Here is a 23,479-nt window from a genome sequence, read left to right on the forward strand (position 1 = left end):
TGCCCAAAAGGGGATGTGAAGATTTTTGTTCGTTTGTTTTTTATAATCTGTAATGTCGAGAGACTCCACTGATGTCCACCCTAGAAATCACAATGAAGGATAGATAGATCCCAGATGTGCAAATAAAATAATTGAAATACACTTTAATTAAATAATTAAAGTACAGTTGGATTTACGTAATATTTTACAAATAAGTAATTGTTTTATTTGACTTACTCTTGATTTTTAACTACAGGTGAACCTCAGCTCAAATCGTTAACTAGTTGCAGGAGATGTGACTTAAGTCAAAAAATGACTCAAGTTCAATTAACTTGTCTCCAGGCTAAACTTAACATAACCATTCCCAGTTACGTTCTCAACTTTATTTATGAATGTGTTTTAATAATATCTGTTTAGTCCGAATCTATTTAAGCATATAAACAATTACACATTTTTTAAAAAGATTTTTATATATTTCTGGGGGGGGAAAAAGTCTCATACGTCGTCTCGTCTTCACCCGCTTCCGCAGGTCACGGGTGTTGCTAGCAGCATATAATATAATAGTATGTGTTTTTATTCTAATTTATTGTACAGCAACATGATATTATATGCTTTTAACGTTTACTAGTGACTTTACAAATCCAATATTTGTGGCAGACACACGTAAAGTGGAGTGGAGTGACGTAAAGCTGATGTTTTATTTTTCACACTCCAGTCCTCAAGGGGGCGGTAATGCGACGCGCCTTTCACCAACCACCATAAAATATTACGAATAAATAAAGACGCAGAAGAAGACCTTGTAAAGCAGAGGGCTCTTTCTGTGACAGGACCCCCTCCGTGACAGGAAAACCTCACGCCTTTAACGTGAATGTTACTCTAGCGTGTTTCAGTTGAAAATCCGCCGAACAAGAAATCACTCCAAAATGTCAGCCGACGATTTTGAGACGAAGTACGCGTCAGTCATGGCGAGCATGCTGAAGAGCGCCGTGGCCGAGACCACCAAACTTTTTGAAACTATGGTGGACGGCCTGAAGGCGGAGATCTCCAGGATCCGGCAGGAGAACGAGGACCTGAAGGCGAGGTGCAGCCAGTTCGAGACGGCGAGGGGCGGCCGGGCGGCGTGCCGGGGAGGCGTCCCGCTTCCGGGCCGGGGCGGCGGCGCGGAGAGACGGGACACAGCGGTCCAGTGCGGTGGGTCTCCCCGCGTCACGACTTCATTGTGGGCGTCCGTGTCCGTGTCCGTGTCAGTAATGTCGGGCGGTGTTCTCACCGGGGCAGAGAAAGTGGTTTTCATGCGTGGGGAAGAGGCTGTTAGCATCGGTTAGCTTAGCCCTGCGTTAGCGCGAAGAGGAGCAGGAGGGAAACCATACTGTAGCACCACAGAGCTAGCATCAGAGCTAGCATCGGAGCTAGCATCGGAGCTAGCATCAGAGCTAGCATCGGAGCTAGCATCAGAGCTAGCATTAGAGCTAGCATCAGGGCGACAAGACGTGTTCTAATCAAGGCTCCTTCACATTAACATAAACTCTATTCCATTATCATTATTTTTATTATTATTATTATTTCTGGAATAATACCGGAGCAGAACACAACAGATGGTCTTTACTTCCTGCGCGGTGTGACTGTAACACGTGATGCTCTCATCTTATTAGAGTGATTTTCTGTGTTGACTTCTGGTTATATCAGTGGGAAAAACAGGTTTCTTAATTCACGGATTGAAGGTGAGGCTCTCCTGTGAGGAAAGCAGGTGCTGCTGCAGGAGACACCATTAGAATGTTCAGCACTGCCTGATCCGGGAGAGCATGAAAGATGTTCACAAGAACTTAGGGACACATCAGTGAGGGATGGCAGAGGAAAAAGTCAACATTTTGTCTGCAGAGGAAATGAACTTGAAGCTAGATGTGCAGAATGATGCTCTAGACTGCAGGTGAAATTGTATTTCATGAATCCAGGTTTAAAGAAAATGAATCTTGCTGGGTGATTGGCTAGTTAGAGGATAAGACTGCACCAATAACGTTAAAAAAAACCATTTTTGTCACCCTACACTTGTGCCAAAAAGACACATACCAGTCATTCCCCTAACCTTTTGCTCTATTTTAGGACATTTGCAGTGAGCCTCAAAAGTCACTCACGGGACTCTTGTGTCTTTTTAACAGATCTGGTGGCTTCCAGTAACCTGCTGATAGAGGAATGTGAACCAGTGAGCTCCTCACCATTACAAAGTATAAGGCATCCTGGTTGTGAGGGGAGGGTGTATGCTTTGCAGGAGCACGACTATGACAACTTCCATGTGGTGCTTCCATTCATCAAGCAGGAGGTACGTGTGTCACAACAGGGAACTTTCTTTTACCTGTTCTCAGTATCTCATGATGATTTTTCTCCGCAGTCTGTTCGGAAGCAAGAGGACATCAAATCCAGTCCAGCTTGTGAACAACATGATGACCATGAAGCAGGTGAGAAGTTACAACTTCAATTTTACAACTGAAGTGATTTTTTTTGAATGTTTTTATAACAGCAATCAATTTGGGTCAGGTTTTCTTCTCACAATTCACATCTTAATATTTTTCTTTCCTGTCTATCACTGCTGTACCTCATGTACGTCATCACATGCTTTTGTTTGTGGAATTCCAAATGAAGAGCATCTACTGAACACCCCATGTTCAAATAGAGAAATGCAGCCTCAGAGACCTGAAGAGATCCATTTGGTCATAGATAATTCCATTTCGGGAATACATAATGGTTCACTCAGACCGGAGCGTCAGTCAGCGGAATCATGGCGTTCATCGCTCGCCTCACTTCCTGGAGTCAAAGAGGACATGAGTGAGGAGTCTGGAGTTGGCCTGAAGATATCGGACGTTTGTTCACAAAGGGAAACCGCGGCGTGTGGAAAACAGCGTTTGTCTGCTCAACATCAACCAGAAGTTGGAAATATTGAAAGAGAGCAGCCATTACTGGTGTCACAACAGTGTGGAAGCGAGAGCCAATCGGTGAAGAAACAAACCAGTTCCCAGCCTCAGGTAGTACGGCGTCAAAGAGGGAGACCGCCAAAGAGAGCGAAACGTCTGCAGCGGCAAGCCAAAGACACTCTTCAGCCACTGACTTCTGATGTTCCAGCAGAGAAAGAAGTCGACTCTCCACAAATTGTTCCAATTCAGACTAACGTCTCTTCAGCTACTGTCGCTCCACCAGTGCAGGAGAAAGAAAAGGGTGCTGATGGAGTTTCCTCTACGGAGGAAACGGTCGACCCTCCACCAGCTGAGACACCCCAGACATCATCGGTTCAAACCACAGATTGTGGCTCCTCTGTACCTCTTCAGGATGCTATGCTACTACTTGAGGCTATGAATCAGTCGGTGGAAAAGAAAGCATCATCGTCCACGCAGACGATGGTAGCGAAGCTCAAAACCCAGTGTGCTCCCCAGGGTGTGGATGAGGCCTCGGCTCAGACCCCCCTGCACTCTGTTCAAAGTCATGGAGGTGAAGTCGACCAGCAGGAAGTGGAGCCATCCAAAACAACGCAGTCGACAAAAGAGAAACTGGTGGAGTGTCACCAGACTACGGATGAAGTTCAGGCCCACATTCAAGCGGTTACACCAAAGCAAGCTCATCCTGAGTCTGTCACCAAGGACACAACCTCATCAGTGTCCTCAGCAACTGAAACGAGTTCGTGCGGTCGACCCAGTCCTCCTGTTACCTCTGTACCATCCAGGAATTTGCGTAGCACGTTGCTTCATACAATAATTATTGTGCCAAGGTCTGAATCATCAGTTCCGCCGCCACCTCGAAAACTTTCTTTTGTGTCAACTGGATCTACAGCTGATGACTTATTTGCCAGAACACGTTCTGTTTCCCTCAGTCCTAAGAAAATAATAAAGGGGACGTCTCGCACATGTCTAAAAGTTCTCAGACAGTCGAACACTAAATCTACACGCGTGACCGCTGGGGATGATTCAAACAAGTCAATTGCACCATCTTCGGTGTCATTGGTTGTGTTTCCATCACAGGAGTCGAATCCTCCTGAGGGTGCACAAACCACCGTGTTGTCTCATAAGAGGCACAACGCAGAGGACAGCTTGGAATCTCCCAAGAGCACTGATTCTGTTTCTGGGAGACGTCTGCATACAGAAACACGTTCACAGCAGAAACTCTCTTGTGTGGTCAGATTATCCAGGCTTCCATTCCTAGTGTCGCCCAACGAGTCTGTCTTTTTGTCTACACTGCCTGCAAACGGTTCTTTGGAGTCTCATGTCTTTTCAAAAGGAGTAACCATAGAAGACAAAGCACCATGTGATCGTATGTTAGCACAGCCAGAAGGAACACTTGACATTTGTCCTGGTTTACACAAGACTCCTGTTGGATCTATCAATACCCCAGTCATGTCAAGAGAGCCAAACGATAATCAAGAGAAGTTATCGTTGTCCTCTGAGAACTTGTCCAGGGTGGTGGAGTTACCCGACAGTGGGATCACGCCACCATCAACATCCATCGATAAGTCAAAACCAGTTTTGGAGAACCCTCCAATGACTTCCATAGTAACTAAGCCTCCAGCAGTAGCTGGCACTCCTGATGTGGATACGGAGATGATCGTGGTGGAGGATTGTTCTGTTCCTCAAGACCGACCCATGGACGACAAGCAACCACCTGCTACCCTGTTGCATCCGACCCCATCTGAGGACACCTCGAACCCTCGTTCACAAGAACCGGAAAAGGTAATGTATTCATTAACTCATCTCATGGTATTCAGAAATATGAAATTTGTTGGGATAAAATAGTTTTTGCTCTGGTCAAAAAGTATAGTCTCTTATATAACATGAGAATAATCAGTTTGGATGGTGATTGTGGTGTTTGAGAAACTCATACACCAGCAGTTCGGTGGGTTGCTAGCATGTTTTATATTTTAAGATATATTAATGTTTCAGTATCAGAGTATTTCAAACTAAATTGATGTGGTTTTCCCCCTCATAGCCCTCATCCAATGAATCATTGGACACCAGAGCTTCTGGTGCAGGATCCAGCAACAAGAACAGGCCTCACAAAACCCCACTAATAGACCGTCTCCGAAGTCACATCAAAACCCACTTGCAAACTAGAAGAATGGAAAGAGATCAAGAGTCGCCAACAGAAATGGCACCAAAGAAACTGAAATTAGACGATGACTGTCCAAAGCAGAAAAACAAGCTGGGTGAACGTTTTTCCTTTAGTGCAATCGCAGCAAATAGTCAGAGAACTCATATTAGTCGCAAAATGTCTAGACAGTTTACTGATGGTGGTAAACCCACGGGGACTACTAGTAAATCATCTGTCAGATCAACGAGGTCTGGGGCCAATAATGATTCTGCTTCTGCAAATCACCAGATGTTTAGTTCCAGTCAAGTTGGTTCCAAAAATGAAAAAGCTCCTGTTGGGAGTCCGAGGCGGACAAGCTCAGCTCAAGAAAATTCAGCAAGCAAAAACATTTCTATGCATCCAAAGACAAATAATCCAGCAAGACGTGATGCTAGCCCGAAAAATGGAAAAATCAATGGTAGCCCAACCAATAAAAGAACTCCTGGGAGACCGAGGAAGACTAGTTTGAGTCAAGATAGTGTTACTCCTAAAAGGACAAAATCTACCATTGTTAGTTCTAAAGCATCGGCTTTGGATAAAAATTCAAATAGCCCTAAAATTTCTACCAATGCATCACTTCCTGCCATCTGTAGGATGTTGAACGTCACCAAAAATGACCTTTCAGATAAGTCCAGTACTGTTGGCATCAAAGAGATAACCGACTCCAGAAGCCCCGAGCGTCGGACAGAGGGGCCCAAACAGGCCAACGGTGGCACCATTCTTAAAAAGATTAGGGAAAGCACCTCCGTTAAAGCCAGATTAAATCAGGATGCTGCTAATGCTAAAAAGAATCCCAGAGAGATGAATACCAAGCCAATAGCAAAAGCGAAAACGGCATACAAATTGGAAAATTGTAATCAGTTACAGAATGAAGCTAAAAAACGACGGCTAGCAGAACACCATGTTAGCAGTAAGGCTGGGAAAAAATGTAGATCTAAAGGTGTTTGGACTCCTCCCAAATCTTCTGCTTTAGACTTAAAACCTCCACACTCACCTGCACGGAAAGAGACCAAGTCCCCAAGATCCGAGGAGCGTCCTTTAGTTTACCCTCCCAGCGTTCCCCTGCACCCAATACCTCTCAGAGCCCCGCCCGTCGTGTCACCATTGCAGCCTTTATCGGTCATTGGACGGCGTCTGCTGAAGAACCAGTGTGGGGAGTGTGGCCGCGTCCTCAGCAGCAACGTCGCTCTGGAAAGCCACGTCCGTCTCCACAAAGGTCGACGACCTTTCTCCTGTCCACTCTGCGGGAAGTCCTTCGCGGACTCCAAGGGTCTGAAACGGCACGGCCGGGCGCACCGCAACGGGAGGATCCACGTCTGCCAGCACTGTGGGAAGGGCTTCGTCTACACCTTCGGCCTCACCAAACACATCCAGATGGTGCACAGGAGGCTGAAACCTTTTGTCTGTCAGATTTGCAACAAGGGGTGTTTCACCAAACTGGATGTGGAAGCCCACATACGCATCCACACCGGAGAGAAACCATTCCATTGTAACCTGTGTGAAAAGAAATTTGCAAGGAGGGGTGATCTGAATTTACATTTGAGATGGCATAATGGGGAGAAGAGACACTGGTGCCCGTATTGCGGGAAAGGATTTTTAGACTCCAACAATCTAAAACGGCACAAGTACACCCACACTGGGGAGAAACCACACCCCTGCCCACACTGCCCAAAGCACTTCTCCCAGTCAGGACACCTGAAGAAACACGTGAAGAATGTCCACGGAAAGTGAGACGTTCACACGACGGGGAATGGGACAAATCTTTATTTTGGCGTACTAGTAAATGAGTAATCTGGATGACTGCTAAGTTATCGTCAAAGAAAAATTTTACACGCTCAATGTTGAAAAATAAATTAATTCAGTCATGGATATTTAAGTGTCATGACTTCTTCAGCCATTCATAATAGTGTTCAGATAGCGTTTCCAATGACCGCCTGCTTTTTCAAAACAACAGGTTATTTTTATTGTAATCCTTCGATGGTTCTTGCTGTTTTGTCAGCAGGTGGTCTAATTTTAATTTGTGGTATGGATTATCTAAAAAGATAATTACATTTGGGTTTTGCTATTTCTCTGTAAAAGTACAGATGCTTAAAGAGTTGTATTTTTGTATGTCTTTCATTTGATTACTTTTTCAATGTTGTTTCAAAAACAGCGATAAATATTAAAAGCTCTATCGGTGCAAGAAATCATTTAATTTCTTTCAAGTCAAGATGTATGGTTTCTAAATCACCGTAAATGAAAGGTTTGAAGCTAACCGCCTTCCTTGCTTTTATTTATGGAGATTTATTGAGATTTTATTTATTGAGTTTCCTCAGCAGGAAACTTTCCAGCTGTTCTGTCCTCTGTCGTCAATCAACCTCTGACACCTGAGCAGACATCATCATTCACTGTTGATTCTCTGGGTGGATGGAATCCGTTCCACGCTTGTGGCCCGGTGTTGAAACCGTTTTTATCAGGTGTTGGTTTGCTCACAGCCAAAGTTTGATTTGACAGTTTTATACCAGCGATACGAGGCAGACCGGAAGACCTGACCGTGAAGATACGACCCGTAGCTGCTTCGCTGCTACAGCAGAGGTCCCTGACCCCCGAGTCGTGGACTGGTACCAGTCTATGGGTCAGTCGGTCTGTGGGTCAGTCGGTCACTTTTTCTGCTGGTTATTTTATTTTGTTGTATTTATCCTCCACACCTTATTATTTAAAAAATATTGTCTGACGTTAGTCATGTATTGATAAGTTACTTTATTGCGTGCATATTTTTCAGGGTAAGACAGCCGAGTGTTTAAAACAAAGTTCTGCTTCGGGTTCAGAGTAGTCTGAATTTATTGTGTGTATCATCTGTTTAAAGCGTCTGACAAAAGACATTACAGGCATGTTCGTGTGCATTTTAATACGTAAAAATAGTTTCAAACTGATTTGTTCAAAATGAATTCATTTCAGAATAAAAGTGCTGCAAATACTAGAGGACTATCCAAACACTGTATTTTTATAAATATTTAACTTCAAGTACACATTCATCCAGGGCTCAATCAGTGCTGATAGTTTATTTCAGTACAGTATCTGATCAACCTAATCGAAGGTCTTTAGAGCCTCGCTGCGTACACAGACACCGGCAGGCACAGCCATAAAGACGACGACAGGGTCAAAGCCGGACCGGCGTTGGGCTCAATGGAGTGATAACACTTGCCCACATTTCCTATTTTATCAACTGCGACAAATTCCACGTCGCGCGAGCAGCAGGAGAATCTGAACTCTGCACGAACGATGGGATCGCTGAGGGGGCCGTGGGTGAAGTTCCCAATGCCCTGACGCAGAGCGATGCTGTCGATCCCAGTGCCGTTGCCGTCGGCGATGTAGGCCACCAGGTCCCACTCAAAAAGGTCACACACTTCCGCGTCCTGCGGGCAGTCGCCATACGGCACGCTGACGATTTCACACGAAGGCGGATCGAAGTCTGTAATCTGGAAGGAGACGCGGGAAAAATTAAAGCTCAAGAGCAACAAAGGCATTCATTTCCTGATGTGAAGAATCTGCATTACGTGTTTTACCCTCCTTCCACATGCGTGAACCAGAAAATGAATGGTTACCTTGGTAACAACAGACAGTCGCAGCACTATGTAGTTGTTGTCAGCACCGCCGGGTGACTTGACTTCAATGGTCAGAGTGGCATCGGTTCCTGAAGGCGTGTCTGCGGGCGGTGTGATGATCAGCGTACCGTTAGCATACACTCCAGTTACCAAGTTGAGGCTGTTAGGAGACGAGAGAAACGTTTGGACGCGAGTGGTTTGAGCAACATGCAAATGTCTATGCTAACGTTCTCGCTGTGACGATGCTAACATGCTAATGTCAGGAAGGCATCATGTGTCACCTGTCCATGCCGGCCTTTGCTAATGAGCAATAAGTGCCACCCGAAGGTCAGAGTCCTTAGTTCTACAGTTTTCTCATTAAGACTTTGAATGTGATGATTCTAAAGAATAATAATGGTAGTAATAATGTCATGTTCAATTTGTCAACACAATATTCAAACTGCCACTCACTGAGGTGGAGCGTTAACAAGCACCACTCACCCAAGGCCTGAAAAGGGTCTCAATGGGGGAGGAAGGTATAAAAACATTGGAGAACGAGGAAATGTTGGTATACATCGCATTCAACCCCCCTGAGTCTGTGGCGTACAACGGCTTCACGTCAGATTAGCTTGGATTCATTACTTTAGACAACATAGGACATAGTAAAATCATAGGACAACATCATAGGACAAAGACATAATAATAAATAATAATAATAATGAAGTCAGGATAATAACAATAAAATAATAATAAAGTCATAGGACAAAGTCATAGGACAATGTCAAAGTACAAAGACATAATAACAAGAACCAATGCAGTCACAGACTGCAACATCTCGCGACACCCTGAATTAACAATTTTACCCTGACATATTGCATAGGTCAAAGATCCACACTAGTGCTCTGACCTACTGTCACTGATCAAAGCACTAGCTTTGATCTACAGATCTACTGGCCTTTTCCCTCATCTGGTTCCTGAGTGTACAAAGTTTAAATTTGACCTAGACCTAGTTTTCTCAAGGTCAAGGTCATCTCATTTTTAACCCCTTTGCTGCCTGAGTCATGTGCTTTTTGTTCTGTATTTCTATCTGCAGCGGTTGTGAAGATAATTGGTGGACTAACAGACGAACACTGACATTACAATACATCACCGCTTCGAAGTGGGATGTAATAATAATAATAAAGTCAGTGGACATAGTTAAGGGGCTTTAGTTTACAGGCATGAGAAGCTCAAAGTATTCCTTTGAGAACCACAGGAAATGGTTTCCCATGGGCTTCAGACAGCTGGAACGGCATTAGGTAAGAGATGTGGATAAGGACATTTCGTGAGGACACTGTTTTCAGCTGCTTTCTCCTCACCTGGTTGGGAAGCTCATGGGGAACTTCCTGTCATTTCTGGCATCGACTGTGTATATGCCACCAGGGCCGTTGCTTATGACGCTGAAGGGGACTTTAAACGTCTCTCCTGGCTCCACGCTGCTGCTGATCGCAGCCTAGATGTAAATGGACGAGGAGAAAGAGATGATGACACTGCAGCTGAAGCACCACTTCATAAATTAGCACACATGATGTTAAGAAGGGGAAGAGCCTGACCTGGATGTTCACTTTGGAGACGGACATCAGGGTTGTTGACTGCCTCTGAAATTCAGTGTTTGACACTTTGTCCCTTCCTCTCAGAGAGACCACAAACTCGCCCCCAGGGACCGCATCCACAGTCACCAGGATCTCTCCATTGCCCATGTCAGTCAATGTGCTGCTGCCCGAACTGCCAGAGCTAGACACAGTTACCAGGACAACCTCTTCCACAGTAATGGAGGACGGCCCTTTCCTTCCCATCGCTGTGAGCATCAGGTTGGCTGGCCGTCCTGGGTTTCCAGGTGACCGTAATCAGGCAGCAGGGCAGGGGAAAGAAGAGGAGGACAAATAGTGATGCAGAAACACGGTTTAGTTCCATCAACTGAGATTTGTTCCTGTCCTGTCTCACTGTTTCTTTCAGGACGAGGGGAGATCAGATTTGCATTCTCCAGATGGGAGCTAATTCTGATGGCAAACTGGACAGAAGCTGCTCATTTACCAGTCTGGCACCAGGAGCATTCATTATGTTTTTGGGCACCTGACCAGTGTAAGTCCAGCATCCCTTTCTGACTTATTTTGGACTTCATGTGAAACAAAAAGCCCTTTAAAAAGTTAATAACTTAATATCAACGATTACGACTTCACCTCATTGCGTATTTTGAGTAGGCAGTCACGTGATTCCGTGCACGCATTCACTTCCGGGTCCCGGAAGTGCACGTCGTTCTGTCACTCTCGGACTTTCGTGAGACACAAAAGTGTTTTAAACAGTCAGTGTGGGAGAAGGTAAAACGGATAGAAGGTGGTTTAATATCAGTATGGGGGGGGGGGGTCAGAAATGTTTAAATTACCGTAAGTAGTAAGATAAATAGATCTCGATCGCGGATTCCTCAATCGCATTGACCGCAAAGACCGAGGCGCACTGTAGAACCATTCCGTTTAGGGTTAGAGAACAGGTTATCTCTTGGTTTACGAGGGCGTTAAGGTTGGACTAACATTGTTAAACACCAACACTGCTTCCCTGTGTGTTGTGTACCTGCTTGTGGACGCCCACTGAGAACTGCATAGCCGGGGTGAGGTCCCGCGAAAGGTTCCACAAAGTCATAAATGAAGGTAATCGTACTCTGGCCTGGAAACACAAGTATAGACCGTGGGTAAACAGCGATCAGGGAATTCCTTAACATTTCATTACGCCTACAAGCGTCTCCTGACTGTTGAACAACAATGTGCTTTATTATACTATATAAATTCTCTGATAAGTTCTTTTACCAGTTGTATGTTAAACTATGCTAACTGCCCAGAAAGAGCTCAAAGAGTAAATGTAAATTTCAAAAAAGATGAACCTTTTTTTTACCTGTGATTTTAACGGTGTATGGATCTGTGGATTGTATGCGTATCTGCCAGTTTCCTGTCTCCTTGTCAGCATTGAGAGAAATTCTCCTCAGGTTACCGACAGTCTGGATGGTCCCCAGTTTACCGCTGGCCTCAACGTGGCTCTGGGTCACACCTGGTGTTTGATAGAGTCATTACAAATATTAAGGCCATTGGAGGCTCTTAAACGGTGTCAAAAACCAGCATTTCCATTCAGGGGGGGTGTGCGTTGCATTGAGAATTGTGTGTTACCAGAAGGGTTGGTCAGTGTGAAGCTAATGGAGGTTCCTGTGATGTAGATGGTGATGTTTTTCAGGGATTCATCCAGTGTGAAGGGGAAGGTCACATCTTTCCCAGGGTTTATATCTCGTTGAAGGACTGTCACCTGATGGAGGGTGGAATGAAAGATTTATCTCCAGTTTTTAACCTGCTCCATTCACAAAAGGGAATGAACGCTCAGAAGTCCATAGTTGTACCAGAGCTGAGGTGGATGTGTCAAGGATGATTTCTGTGGCCTGGGACAGCTGACCCTTAGACACCTGGATGGCCTGGCCTCCAGAAGTCAAAGCCAGGTCCTTGTAGTCTTGAAAGGAGGCTCTGAGGGATCGACGATTCCTACGACCGTGCCCAGTCATGAAGAATGAAAGCTGTTGAGATTGCAAAGATCCTGAGGATGGATTTCACTTCGGCCTAATGAGGTAACAAGTCATCGGTGACGGTCGGGTTTACCGTTGACTTGGTGCTCCTGATGAGGGCAACAATAGCGTCTTTAAGCTCGATGTCTTTCGCTGTTGCATCAGTGAAAACGTAGATGTGAGAGGAGGGCGGGGCCCCAGTGAGCGCCAACTGGAGGAAGGGAATGAACCCAGTCAGTCCATCGCACCTCTGACAGGAATCCACACACACATCTGGAGTTCAACACCCCTGGTTACACGGCAGTATCGTCGTCTTTGTACCTGCAGGCCTGACAAGCACATCTCAGGGTAATCCCCACCTCCTGTCGGTCTGAGCTTGGAAATTTCTTGTTTCATCCTCTCGGGATCTGTTGTCCTGAACGTGGGTCCAAACTCTGATCCAAAGCACAAAATAGGGTTGAGTACCAAATAACCCATGCTTTAAAGTGTTTTAGATTGAATGCATCTTCCTTTATATCAATTCTAATCTGTAAAACACACATTTCAATTTTCATAAGTGGTTTCATCTACTTCATTTTTATCTTTTTTTTTTTTTTAATCAAATTGTTCCCTTTATCATGAGCTGAAAAAAAATATCTAAACCTTTGTCAATGTGCACATAGGATTTATTACACTAAAGGCTTCTTCACAATCTTTTATAAAAATCTATGTAGGTGAGCACTGACCGTGAATGGAGGAGATCCACCCACCTGACGGGTGCACGTTCCTTCATTAGCCTGGACACAGCATTTCTAGTCACAATCAAAACTGAAAATTGAATCACCGTTTCTTGTCACCCAACCAATAATCATGATCGATCAGCACCTTACTGTACTGGATCACACCCGTCAATGAATGGATGGTGAGTGGATTCCAATGGAGGCCAAATGCTCACCAACATTGATTTTGTGAAATTTGTGAAAGAAATTAGGGTGAATAAGTCTAACCCTAAACCTATCCTTAACCCTATCCTTAACCCTATTCTTAACCCTAACCCTAAACCTAACCTTAACCCTAACCCAAGTCTTTAACACTAACCAAACCTCCACCAGTGGTGATCCACTAGTGTGGTAGAACAGTTCATACCAGGGTCGTTGAAAGGCACCATAATGTACTCCGATGGCTCATCTTGTGATCCTTTTTTGAGGTCAATGAGTTGATAAACAACCCTCCTGGCTTCATCGATGTCATCCGACATGCTGCCAGTCGTGTCGATCACAAAGCACACGACGGAGGAGCGGGCGATCCCCATCATCCTGTGATGAGCACCAGAGAGAGACAACAGCGTCAAAACCCTTCTGACGCTCCGGACCTCCTGACTCTACTCGCTGGTCGTCTTCACCACAGAGCGAAACACCGACCGCCCTAATCAGGTTCCACCGGACTCACGTCAGAAAGTCGTTGTCCCCAGCAGCCAACCGGATGTCTTCTAGCAGCTGCAGGCTGGCCGCTGTGGCAATATTTACAGCGGTGTCGTGGAGGACAGCGTTGTCCGGGCGACGTTCATCTTTGCTGATGCCTCCACGAGGAACGGCCTCACCAGTTAGGTCACCTTCACCACCATGGCTGCATTTGCCTGAGGTGGGAAAAAGGAAACTTGTCTTCCTGTCCAAGCAGGTTCTAAGAGTGTTCTAACAGGTGTTCTGTCTGCGAGTCCTGCTCCAGACATGTTTGTGGCTGATACCTTTAGGCTTGGCATCAGAGAAGATGCCCATGTAGCCCGATGTGAGTATCTTCTCCTCCAGGATGTTGGGGAGGATGGGATTGGGGCAGCTTCCACTGCTGCAGTCGCTGCAGGTGGCAACGTCGACACCTACACAAGCAAAGTCACGTCATGCACCGCCGTCAGGACTGTGCACTCTAAAGACACAATCAGCTGCTCTTTGGTTTGGTTGCTATGTGTGTGAGAACATCAACACACACCTGCCAGGTTTTCCAGAGGCAGATCCGGACGTATCAGGCTGACGTAGGGCTCTGTGTAGCCCAGCTCCACCCAGTTGCTGTGGCTGTAGAAGTCCTGACATGGAGACACAACGACACTTAACCACACCTAAGACTTCACGTCCACACAACTTCAACACACCCTCATCCTATGGCCATGGACCCCCCCTTGTCACCTGCAGGGTGTGAAGGACTCTGCCCAGCATTTCTCTGGCAGCTTTAAAGTTCTTCGAGCGAATGCTCGCCTTGATGGACGCCATGCCCTCCATGATGAGGAGACGTCCTTCCTGGAAGGCCTCCGAGTTGAAGTGGTGTGGAGCGCTGGAAATATTTGTTTGAAGTGAAACCGTGAAACCGAATTACAGTAAATCCTAAACAGTAGAATGCCTCGGAATGTGTGGAGTTTAAATGCTTTGAACAATCTTTTGGGTGTGAATCTCTTTCCCACCTGTTGACGAAGTCGCGGTCCACCAGCCCATTCTGGATGTAGATTTCTTGAAGTGCAGAGTGAAACTTGGCGCCAGACACGTCTCCTGTGGCTCTGGGGCCCAGACAAGCCTGGACCAGTTCCTCAGGGGACGAACCCTGTCGTCAGAGGTCAAAGGCACGAGGTTAAAGGTCAAAGATTCCCTTATTTGAAAAGAAGTGAGCGAGAAAGGAATGTCTGCCTTAAGAATGTATTTCTATAAAGTCTCAGGCTTTATCTTCATGGCACAAAGTCAGTCTCTGGTAAATTCTTATAATATTCGATGTGATTGTGGTTATTTTACTCATTTGAATCTTGCATATATTAAAAAAAACTTAAACCCTGGGTAACCACAAATGTCTGCAGAACATTTCACACCAACCACTAAATTGTGATACTTGCAGGACCAAATATCCAACATGTTCCACCAATAGAGCCATGAAACTATCCTTAAACTCAGACAGTTTAAATATAAAAACAACACCAGTGATTTACGTGCTGTGTTTCATCGCCTGAATCTCTGATTTTTTGGTGTCTCTGCTTTTCTTACACGACTTTGTTTTCACGGGTCCTCCATCCTACCGTGGGTTTGAACTCATGACCGGCCGCCTCGGCCACGGCCCGACACGTCTCTGTCACCGTCTGCAGGAGAACCGTTCCCGTCATGCTGATGTGAGTGGACGAGCCCCCGCCGATGGGGGCGAAGGCCACGGTTGGCCCTGATAGGACCAACGCCAGCAGGGCAGTGCCCAGCAATGAAGCCATAACTGATCTATGGGAAGACAGGAGCGATTAGGTATCTGCTGACGGGGTGGTGAAGGTATAGCTGACTCATTGGTCTTCTGAGTTTTTATCATCGCATGACTGGTTTACAAACAGAGTCATTAAATCAGAGATTAAAACCCAAGCCGTATGTTCAAATCATCAAACATAAAATCAGAGTAAGTGAGAGAAAAAAATTGTAAATAAGGATTTGCTGCCTTTTTAAAGTTTTTTAGGGAAGCATACGCTCAAACATCTATCAAATATATATCAATATCTGTCCCACAAAATAACAATTCCCATTTAAAGCCCATTTTGTCTCTTTGCTGGTTTAATGTGACGTGAGGATTGATAGGAAAAAAGCTCAGTGGAGTAGACAGGAGAAAGAGAACGGGCCGACGCGCCTTAACAAATCACTTCGTTTATTAGATGTGAGCTCAGATTATTCAGTGATCGCATAAAGAATCAAAGGAAATACACACCAGCGTATAAAGACCTGTCAAATACGGTTTAAAACTATTTGCTATATTTTGTTAAAACAATAAAATAAGATGTAAAAAACAAATCAAATGAAAACACATTGATATACAGTATTTCAAATATTAATGTAGAATACCTGTGGAATGTAGAATACCTATGGAATGAAGTAATTGAATTTTACACAGCTCGATTATAAATCTTCCATAATCGATATTTTTCTACAATTGTAAATGAGTTCAATATTTTTTCACTAATTTGTTTGGTTGAAGAGTTCCACATTCAAAGCCAAATGTTTTATCATGTCAGAATAATAAGAAACAGAACTTTGTACCTGGTCGTGTTGCCGCGGTGATGACTGCAGTAACTTCTGGAGAAGCATCCCCCCCGTCCATAGCCTATATATACAGTCCTTTATGATGGGTGGAGACATAGGGGGTCACAGTTTACTGTTAGCGGCGCTGTGCTATCACCATTAGTCACACACACCAGTATTATCTGAGTACGTTTCCTCAAACTGTTTCCTGGTTTTAAACAGCGGAGGTAAACACATTTAATCAAATTCACATCACGATGGATTTAAGTTCTACTATAAATGAGTATCAAGAAACCACCAGGATGTGTGGAAGGGCCACACCAGTTATCAACGTGTTTATTGCTGACAAAGGTTGGGATATAACTGTATATCCTTGACATCCCATCGCTGGACTAAAGCGCCATGCCTCTGATAGACTATCTCTGATCTAGACTTTGTATTCATTTGTTTTTGACGAGTCAGTTGAAAACAAGTAAAGACACATTTGAATCTGTGTTTTGATTCAAATCCCTTTAACATACAGTGTGTCTGTCATTCCTTCTCTGTCGGTCTGACCTGAATCCAGATGTGGGGGCAGATTTTGGTCTAATTTGTTGAGGGGTGCTGGTTTGATATTTTCCTCAGTGACTTGTTGTGTTGCATTAATAACTCCTGTTCTGTTTGGTTTTTTAAATCTTGAATGAATTGGGTTGCGGAGCTTGTTAACTGTTACTCGGGGACTTTTTTGCTTCAACAACTGAAGGCGTCACGGCTCCATTACAGCTGCAGTGCACTAAGGTTCAACGGGTGTTTACAGCAGCTGCCAAGAAAACCTAGTTCCTTACAACCTTCCTGTAAATATGACAGCGCCTTCAGAAAACCTTTGACTGGTTCAGTAACCAGTTGGTCATCATATTATCTGTTGATGATGTTAAAATAAGCCAATCAGCAGCCTGAAATCACACACCAAGCCAGCTCCAGGCTAGACTTCAGTTTGGACTGTTTGCTTATTTACTAAAATGTTAAAAGAAATATGAAGAGACCACAGACATCACTGCAATCTGATGTATGTTTGGAACATGGAATAAAATAATAGTTAATCATTTAAATACAATGTGATAATGTCTTTATGTCTTTACTTTTTTGTATCGAGTCATACTGGAACGTTTGCTGGAATTGATCGGGTATGGCACATAAATGAAACTAAATGAGGAATACATTTTATTTAAAAAATCTGTTAAACTTCCATACATCTTGGCTTCCGTTACCTGCAGTGCCAGTTTAGAATTTAACTTTGTAATTTAGTTGAAGCTTTGAGAATTTCCATTTAAGTGTCAGCAGATCTTTTGAAAACGATTGTTGTCACACAGAATCATTACCTGATTGCTCATAATAGCGTGCAAAAATTGATCTCGTTGGATTTTCTGTTTGAATTTTTATAATTTGAATTGTTTTTCTTCCACATTGGATCAGGACAGGAAGTCAGTTGTTCTCAGGGGGTTTTCACCACCAGGTGGCGACAAAGTCTTCGACTCGTTTTCCAACTAAATTTTATGGGCTCTCATTTTGTTGTCGTGGATCAACATTTATCACTACTGTTGTGTCAATGAGCGTGAAGACGTCTCAGTGAATCTGTGTTTATGCAATGCATCGTCATGGAAACTGCAGCACCATCTCAGGAGAACCTGTCCACACCAGTTCAGCCGTGGCGTGACTCTCAGGACAGACTCAGACATCACACATATCATTCAGCTGGAACTCAGAAGAAAGTATGACGCCCCCCCCCCCAACATTTGTGAACTGAAATCCACCACACAGGAAGTCCAGGAAGCGAGGACGGGTACACCTCATGGGTGTGTCTGATCTACTGGGTGTCTCCACCTGGAAGGATGAGTGTGGCATGAGGGCAAACAGACGGGGCACCAATCAGGACTCTGACTGTTTCTGTCTGCTGTGATCAGGGTAAGTTTTACAGTCACCTTAGAATCGTGATTATTTTATCATTTCCATTTACTTCTTACCTTCTTTAAGCTGTTCGTCAGATCATGTTCTGCTAGTTCAGAATAACCTGTAGATATCATTCACAACACAAAGTCTGCTGGGAAAATGTTCTGAGTCATTTTGACAAATCAGTCCTTCAGTTGAAATGTTTAGAGTTCTGCTGAAACGGCTCCAGAGAGGTGTTGATGTCTCTAATACTGTAATCCCAGTCCTACACGTCAGTAAGCAGCAGCAGCCTCAAGAAGGGGCAACAAATGGAAAGTTGTCTTCCTCAAAGAGGTTTTCATCCACAATCCAAATCTTTGAGGGCAACACCTGAAGAATGTTTCTCAACATACAAATGCAGAAAATTAATGCAACCATGAGATGAATTTGATGCAGAAAATCAGGACAAAACCTTCCCAAATAAGTTGCAAAGATGGAAACCGGCAATGAATGACGTTCAGTTGTGACCTACATATGAAAATTAGACAGGGGAATGAGTCATGCTACTTAGCATGGACAGATTTCCTCATATGTCTGCGTTCGTGTGCAGACTAGTGCTGAGGTGGTGCTTGCCTCGTCAATGGGGTCATGTAAGGGAATACATGTGAATAGTTCAGTTTTTATGTATTTTATAAATTGTTAGGAAGGGTTAAATGTTCCACAGCCTTCCTCTTGTAACCCGAACCCTGATATCACCTCACCTGCTCATGCATACAATTTATCTGTTTGTCCTGATTAATATAATTATTTAAATATCTCCTAATAGGATTACACACCTGTATCTGCTTAGTTAATGTTAGCACTGCTAACAAGCTACTGTAAACAGATCAATGGTAGCATTTATTAAGCTTTAAAGGTGCAGTTTGTCATATCTGCCACTAGGGGTCTCTTCAGCAGCAGGATACCTACACTGAATGGAATCATGGGAGCTGCTCTTCCTCGTTAAACAAACAGCCAATGAATGTCAGTGAAAATCTAGCTGACTAGACTCTGGCAGAAATGTTGACAGACGAGTTGTGTACTAAACTTTGCTGTCATGATCCCGAGCGTCTCTCCCCACTTCCTCTTGTGACGGCTGAGGACCTACAACTATTGTGTTTGAGCTTGAAAATTGCTGGAAATATTTGGGATAATGTAAGTACACCAGTCAGTTTACTACATGACCACCTTCTAACACTGTCAGCCTGACATGCTAGGATGTCCACACATGTAGCTAAGCATGTGCAGCTGCTGGAATGAGGTTGGTGCATAGGAACAGGCTTTGGCATGTTTGTCCCTGCTGGATGCTGTAGAGTCTGTCATGTCTGCTCATTTTTTTTTGCTTTTAAAGGAGAACCTGTGTGTTTTAGTTTAACGAGAAAATAGTTTTTATACAGTTCCTATATAAAATTCCCTTGTAGGTGTGCCCCATACCTTACTGCTTTATTGTAGTGTTTAGAAGCCTGTGAGAGGGAGAGAGACGAACACACGACACATGAAATCATGTCTTTCATAACCTTGTCTTTCCTTGTTATCCCTCTGACGCTGGATTTGATCCTCGGAAGGATGAGACAGCAGACATATTGAGCAATAAAGATAAGCCAAGCGCATGATAATGACGATGATGATGATGATAATGATTGTCATATCATTTAGTCAGGGAGTTATAAGCATTCAGGAGAAGACAAGCCTGCTGTTCATATCACCGTCGTCAACACCATCGTCTTTCCCACCGTAGATAGCAGCTTGTTGCAGACGGCGTTGAAACAAGAAAAGACTTGTACTCTTATCTCTCTATCTACCCTCACCTAAACGCTGATTCTTCTTCTTTCAGAGCACAGATGACAAACATATCCTTCACTCAAGAAGCAGCCACGGAACAGTTGTTCTGTCCTTTGCTGCAGGTCATGAGGAACCACAGCCTCAACAACAACACAAAAGCCAACTTGGTGGTGGTCTGTTTCCACGGTCTGGTCTCCTGTTTGGGGATCCTGGAGAACGCCCTGGTCCTCTGGGTGATAGGATTCCGTCTACGACGCCGCACCGTGGCGTCTGTCTGGGTGCTCAACCTGGCCTTGTCTGACTTCCTGGCGACTCTGACGCTGCCCCTCTTCACCTTCTACTTTAGCTCGTCACATAGTTGGGTACTCGGGACGCCGCTCTGCAAAACACAGGCTTCCATCTTCTTTTTGAACATGTTTGTGTCAGCCTTCCTGCTGGCAGCCATATCTCTGGATCGCTGGCTTCTGGCGGCCAAGCCGGTGTGGAGCCAGAATCATCGGTCGGTGGCCGGAGCGTGGAAGGTGTGTGCGTTGGGTTGGTTGTGGGCTGCGGTCAATACACTACCTTACTTTGTATTCCGCTCTGTGACTGAGAAAGTAGATGGGAGGAAACTGTGCTACCATGATTTTGCTTTGTACTCGACCTCTCGAGCGACATTGCTGAGAGACTGCAATGTGAGGCAGGCAGGAACGGCCATCTCCAAGCTGCTTCTTGCGTTCCTGTTTCCTCTGATGGTGATCGCTGGGAGCTACATTCAGATCTATCTCACCCTGAGGAGCAGAAGCAGGAGCAGGAGGCAGAGTGTCAACAAGCTGACAGATACACTTCTTGTGTCGACCAACAATTTGACATCAGGAGCTACGAAGGAACCTCCCACCAAGAAGCACCCTGTTATCTTTCTCAGGACTCTTACCTCCGGTTCGTTGGCTAAGCCCCCTGCTACCTTCCCCCCGTCGGCATCTCAGCAGGCCAATCAAAGTCAGCTTTCCCAGAGCTTCACCAAGATGGTGACATTTGTGATTGCAGCATTTGTACTGTGTTGGGCTCCCTATCACATCTTCTGCATAATCGAAGTGATAGCCCAGTATCAGATCGCCAACACCAGTCTGGTGGAGGTGGGGCTGCCCATAGCCACCACGTTTGCCTTCTTGAATCCAGTGTTGAACCCCATCCTGTACGCCTTCAGCTGTCCAAACTTCTGCGTGAGGATCCGACAGAGTCTGGTGGCGGTGTTTGATGGACTGGTGGAGGAAGGAGGAGGGCTGCTGATGGCTCCAGTGAGAAGCTTTAAATCACCCATCAGGAGGAGGAGTCGAGATGCTGGTCCGGGAACGCCTGGGACAACATAGATGACGGGCCAGCAGTCAGAACCTGATCATGATGACGCACCTGGATTGTGAGAAACATTGTCCAGATCGTTTTGTGGATGTTTCCTTTACTGCCGTCACGATCGTCTTCGTCTGGAGCGCGTTGTGTTAACAGGTCGAAGTCATTTGTACAGACTGAGACTTTTGTTCTGTTTTTGTTGATTTGTTTTTTCAGAAAGACATTTTGAAGTTGCTTTTTTTAAAGAAAACATTTACATTTATATCTGTTAGTTAAATGCATTGAAATTGAACACGTGGAGGCTTTTGAAGGGCTTGGAAGCTGAATGCATGGGTTGCTTTGGTTGTTGTGTCCAGATTGGCCACAGGATGGCAGCACTTCCGTGACAACGTAAACATAAAATGAAAACGTGGGATTATGCTTTTCAGGTCCTGTAATCCAGGAGCATCTAAAATCTGAGCTGCTGACTGTCTGACTACCTTTCTGAATGATTGGATTTGATCATTTCTGATAACCATTTTGATTGACACAGCTGTCGCCACCGTCCCCTGGCCAGACCCATCGCCCAGCGGAGGTGTAATGTAGGCCACAGCGGAGTGGGATTACGGCAGAGGTAGTTGTAATTTGTAGAGAATATCAGAGTGAAGATTCAGAATATAAAGACAGAGCAGGATTAAACTGGTTCGACTGAAATATAAAGCTCCACTCTCCTCTCAGCCATTCAGTATGCAGATTATCTCTCTCTCTCTCTCTCTCTCTCTCTCTCTCTCTCTCTCTCTCTCTCTCTCTCTCTCTCTCTCTCTCTCTCTCTCTCTCTCTCTCTCTCTCTCTCTCTCTCTCCCTCCTTTTTAGATTTAAATTTTTAGTTTTTCCCATTGTGTATTCATTATTTCTAAGTCTACTGGTTCTTTTCAGTTCCTGTCCTGTTCTTTTCTCTGGGTTCTTAAGGTTCTTATGAACAGTGGAGTGTTTGCCTGGTTTTTATTTCATATTTCTATCCAAATTCTTAAATTTGATTGTGATTTTTATCAGTATGTGAAACACAGAACACCTGTTTTATATTTATGGACATTACAGTTATTCCTACTTTGTATATTAAGTACATATATTGACCCTTTTGTGCGTTTCATTCATGGGGGCATTAGCAACAGGTTTTTTTTATTAATATTTGTAAGGCTGATGTAAAGTACATTTAATAAATGAAAATGTCCAGGCTAATGTGTGATTTGCTGGTTGTGGTGCTCAGTAAAGTAAAGCAGAGTTTGAATGGGGGCATGTAGAGTGAATGGAGGCAGTAGAAACACCAGGGGGTCAGAAGAAGGTCAGCAAACTTCACTGACATCGAGGTAAATGAAATCAGATGACGTTAATCACGATCTCTGAGACATGACTGGGATATTATAGAAGCGATTAACGGAGCACCGCTAATGACGTAAAACACACAGATCAGGATCAAGACAATGAAACAGCAGGACAGCGAGAACATTGACAGAGCAAGATGTTGGGACGGATGGAGCCAGAGAGATTACATAAAGCGCTGTGAGAAACAGCTGACCAATGAGCCACGAGCAACGAATGAGAGCGAGAGCACATGGTAAGGATTGCATTAAAGGGTTTAAAGCCACGGTACCTCTGCTGGGGGTGACAGATGCTCACCAGAGAAGTGACACTCTTTGCACGCTGGGCGGGTTTCTTTAAAAGCTCATGGCTGTGGTGCACGCAGAAGTATACACCCTTAAACACTACGCCCTCGTTCCTCGTCGTTAATGCGTTCCAGGAACCACACGTGATTAACGAATCCTGGGATAGATTGACAAACTCATCTTATCATTTAAACGTTTCTGAACCCCCCCATACTGATATTAAACCACCTTCTGTCTGCATCACCTTTAAAACACTCTGACAGGCTGTTTAAAGCACTTTGGTGTCTCATGGAAGTCAGAGACGGACGGACCGTAGAACACTTCAGGATGCTGTCAGCCAATAGAATGCGAGTACGGTATCACGTGACTACCTACTAAAAATCCTCGATGAGGTGAAGTCGCGAGCGTTGGGGGCGCACTGTTCTCTAACGCCATGTTTGTTTTTGGTCAATTTTTCTTTGAGTTCAATCTTTCAAACTTAAAGTTCATTTTAAATTTGCTCCCAGGCTCCAAACTCAATCTGTTTCTGCAGAAAAGGTTTCTTTACTACTGGTTGAT

General features: G+C 44.6%; 3 protein-coding genes across 6 annotated transcripts; 2 read left to right on the top strand and 1 right to left on the bottom strand.

The window, feature by feature from the left end:
* Positions 1 to 781: 781 nt before the first annotated feature.
* LOC137600032 (uncharacterized) lies at positions 782 to 7,966 on the top strand. 2 transcript variants are annotated; one of them, XM_068321370.1, is made up of 5 exons: positions 782 to 1,170; positions 2,136 to 2,296; positions 2,366 to 2,432; positions 2,617 to 4,688; positions 4,945 to 7,965. In XM_068321370.1, exons 1-5 carry the CDS (start codon positions 903 to 905, stop codon positions 6,814 to 6,816), a joined length of 4,440 nt encoding a protein of 1,479 aa, XP_068177471.1. In that variant the 5' UTR covers positions 782 to 902; the 3' UTR covers positions 6,817 to 7,965. The 2 variants fall into 2 exon arrangements, with proteins under 2 accessions (XP_068177471.1, XP_068177470.1); XM_068321369.1 differs by having other exon boundaries at positions 2,136 to 2,432; positions 4,945 to 7,966.
* Positions 7,967 to 8,099: 133 nt separating this feature from the next.
* vwa11 (von Willebrand factor A domain containing 11) lies at positions 8,100 to 17,284 on the bottom strand. The gene is made up of 17 exons (XM_068321476.1): positions 15,254 to 17,284; positions 14,654 to 14,790; positions 14,382 to 14,526; positions 14,188 to 14,281; positions 13,949 to 14,077; positions 13,654 to 13,840; positions 13,351 to 13,520; positions 12,547 to 12,659; positions 12,320 to 12,436; positions 12,067 to 12,237; positions 11,843 to 11,975; positions 11,574 to 11,726; positions 11,256 to 11,348; positions 10,241 to 10,512; positions 10,007 to 10,140; positions 8,670 to 8,829; positions 8,100 to 8,543 (listed from the first exon to the last, which is right to left on the bottom strand). Exons 1-17 carry the CDS (start codon positions 15,434 to 15,436, stop codon positions 8,166 to 8,168), a joined length of 2,769 nt encoding a protein of 922 aa, XP_068177577.1. The 5' UTR covers positions 15,437 to 17,284; the 3' UTR covers positions 8,100 to 8,165.
* Positions 17,285 to 18,045: 761 nt separating this feature from the next.
* LOC137600062 (prostaglandin D2 receptor 2) lies at positions 18,046 to 22,042 on the top strand. 3 transcript variants are annotated; one of them, XM_068321429.1, is made up of 2 exons: positions 18,046 to 18,167; positions 20,075 to 22,042. In XM_068321429.1, the coding sequence occupies exon 2, from the start codon at positions 20,078 to 20,080 to the stop codon at positions 21,299 to 21,301; it is 1,224 nt and encodes a 407-aa protein (XP_068177530.1). In that variant the 5' UTR covers positions 18,046 to 18,167; positions 20,075 to 20,077; the 3' UTR covers positions 21,302 to 22,042. The 3 variants fall into 3 exon arrangements, with proteins under 3 accessions (XP_068177530.1, XP_068177529.1, XP_068177528.1); XM_068321428.1 differs by having other exon boundaries at positions 18,093 to 18,167; positions 20,005 to 22,042; XM_068321427.1 differs by lacking the exon at positions 18,046 to 18,167 and adding an exon at positions 19,192 to 19,325 and having other exon boundaries at positions 20,005 to 22,042.
* The last annotated feature ends 1,437 nt before the right edge of the window (positions 22,043 to 23,479 follow it).

Source organism: Antennarius striatus, chromosome 8 (genome assembly GCF_040054535.1).
Source record: "Antennarius striatus isolate MH-2024 chromosome 8, ASM4005453v1, whole genome shotgun sequence".
NCBI classification, from domain to species: domain Eukaryota; kingdom Metazoa; phylum Chordata; class Actinopteri; order Lophiiformes; family Antennariidae; genus Antennarius; species Antennarius striatus.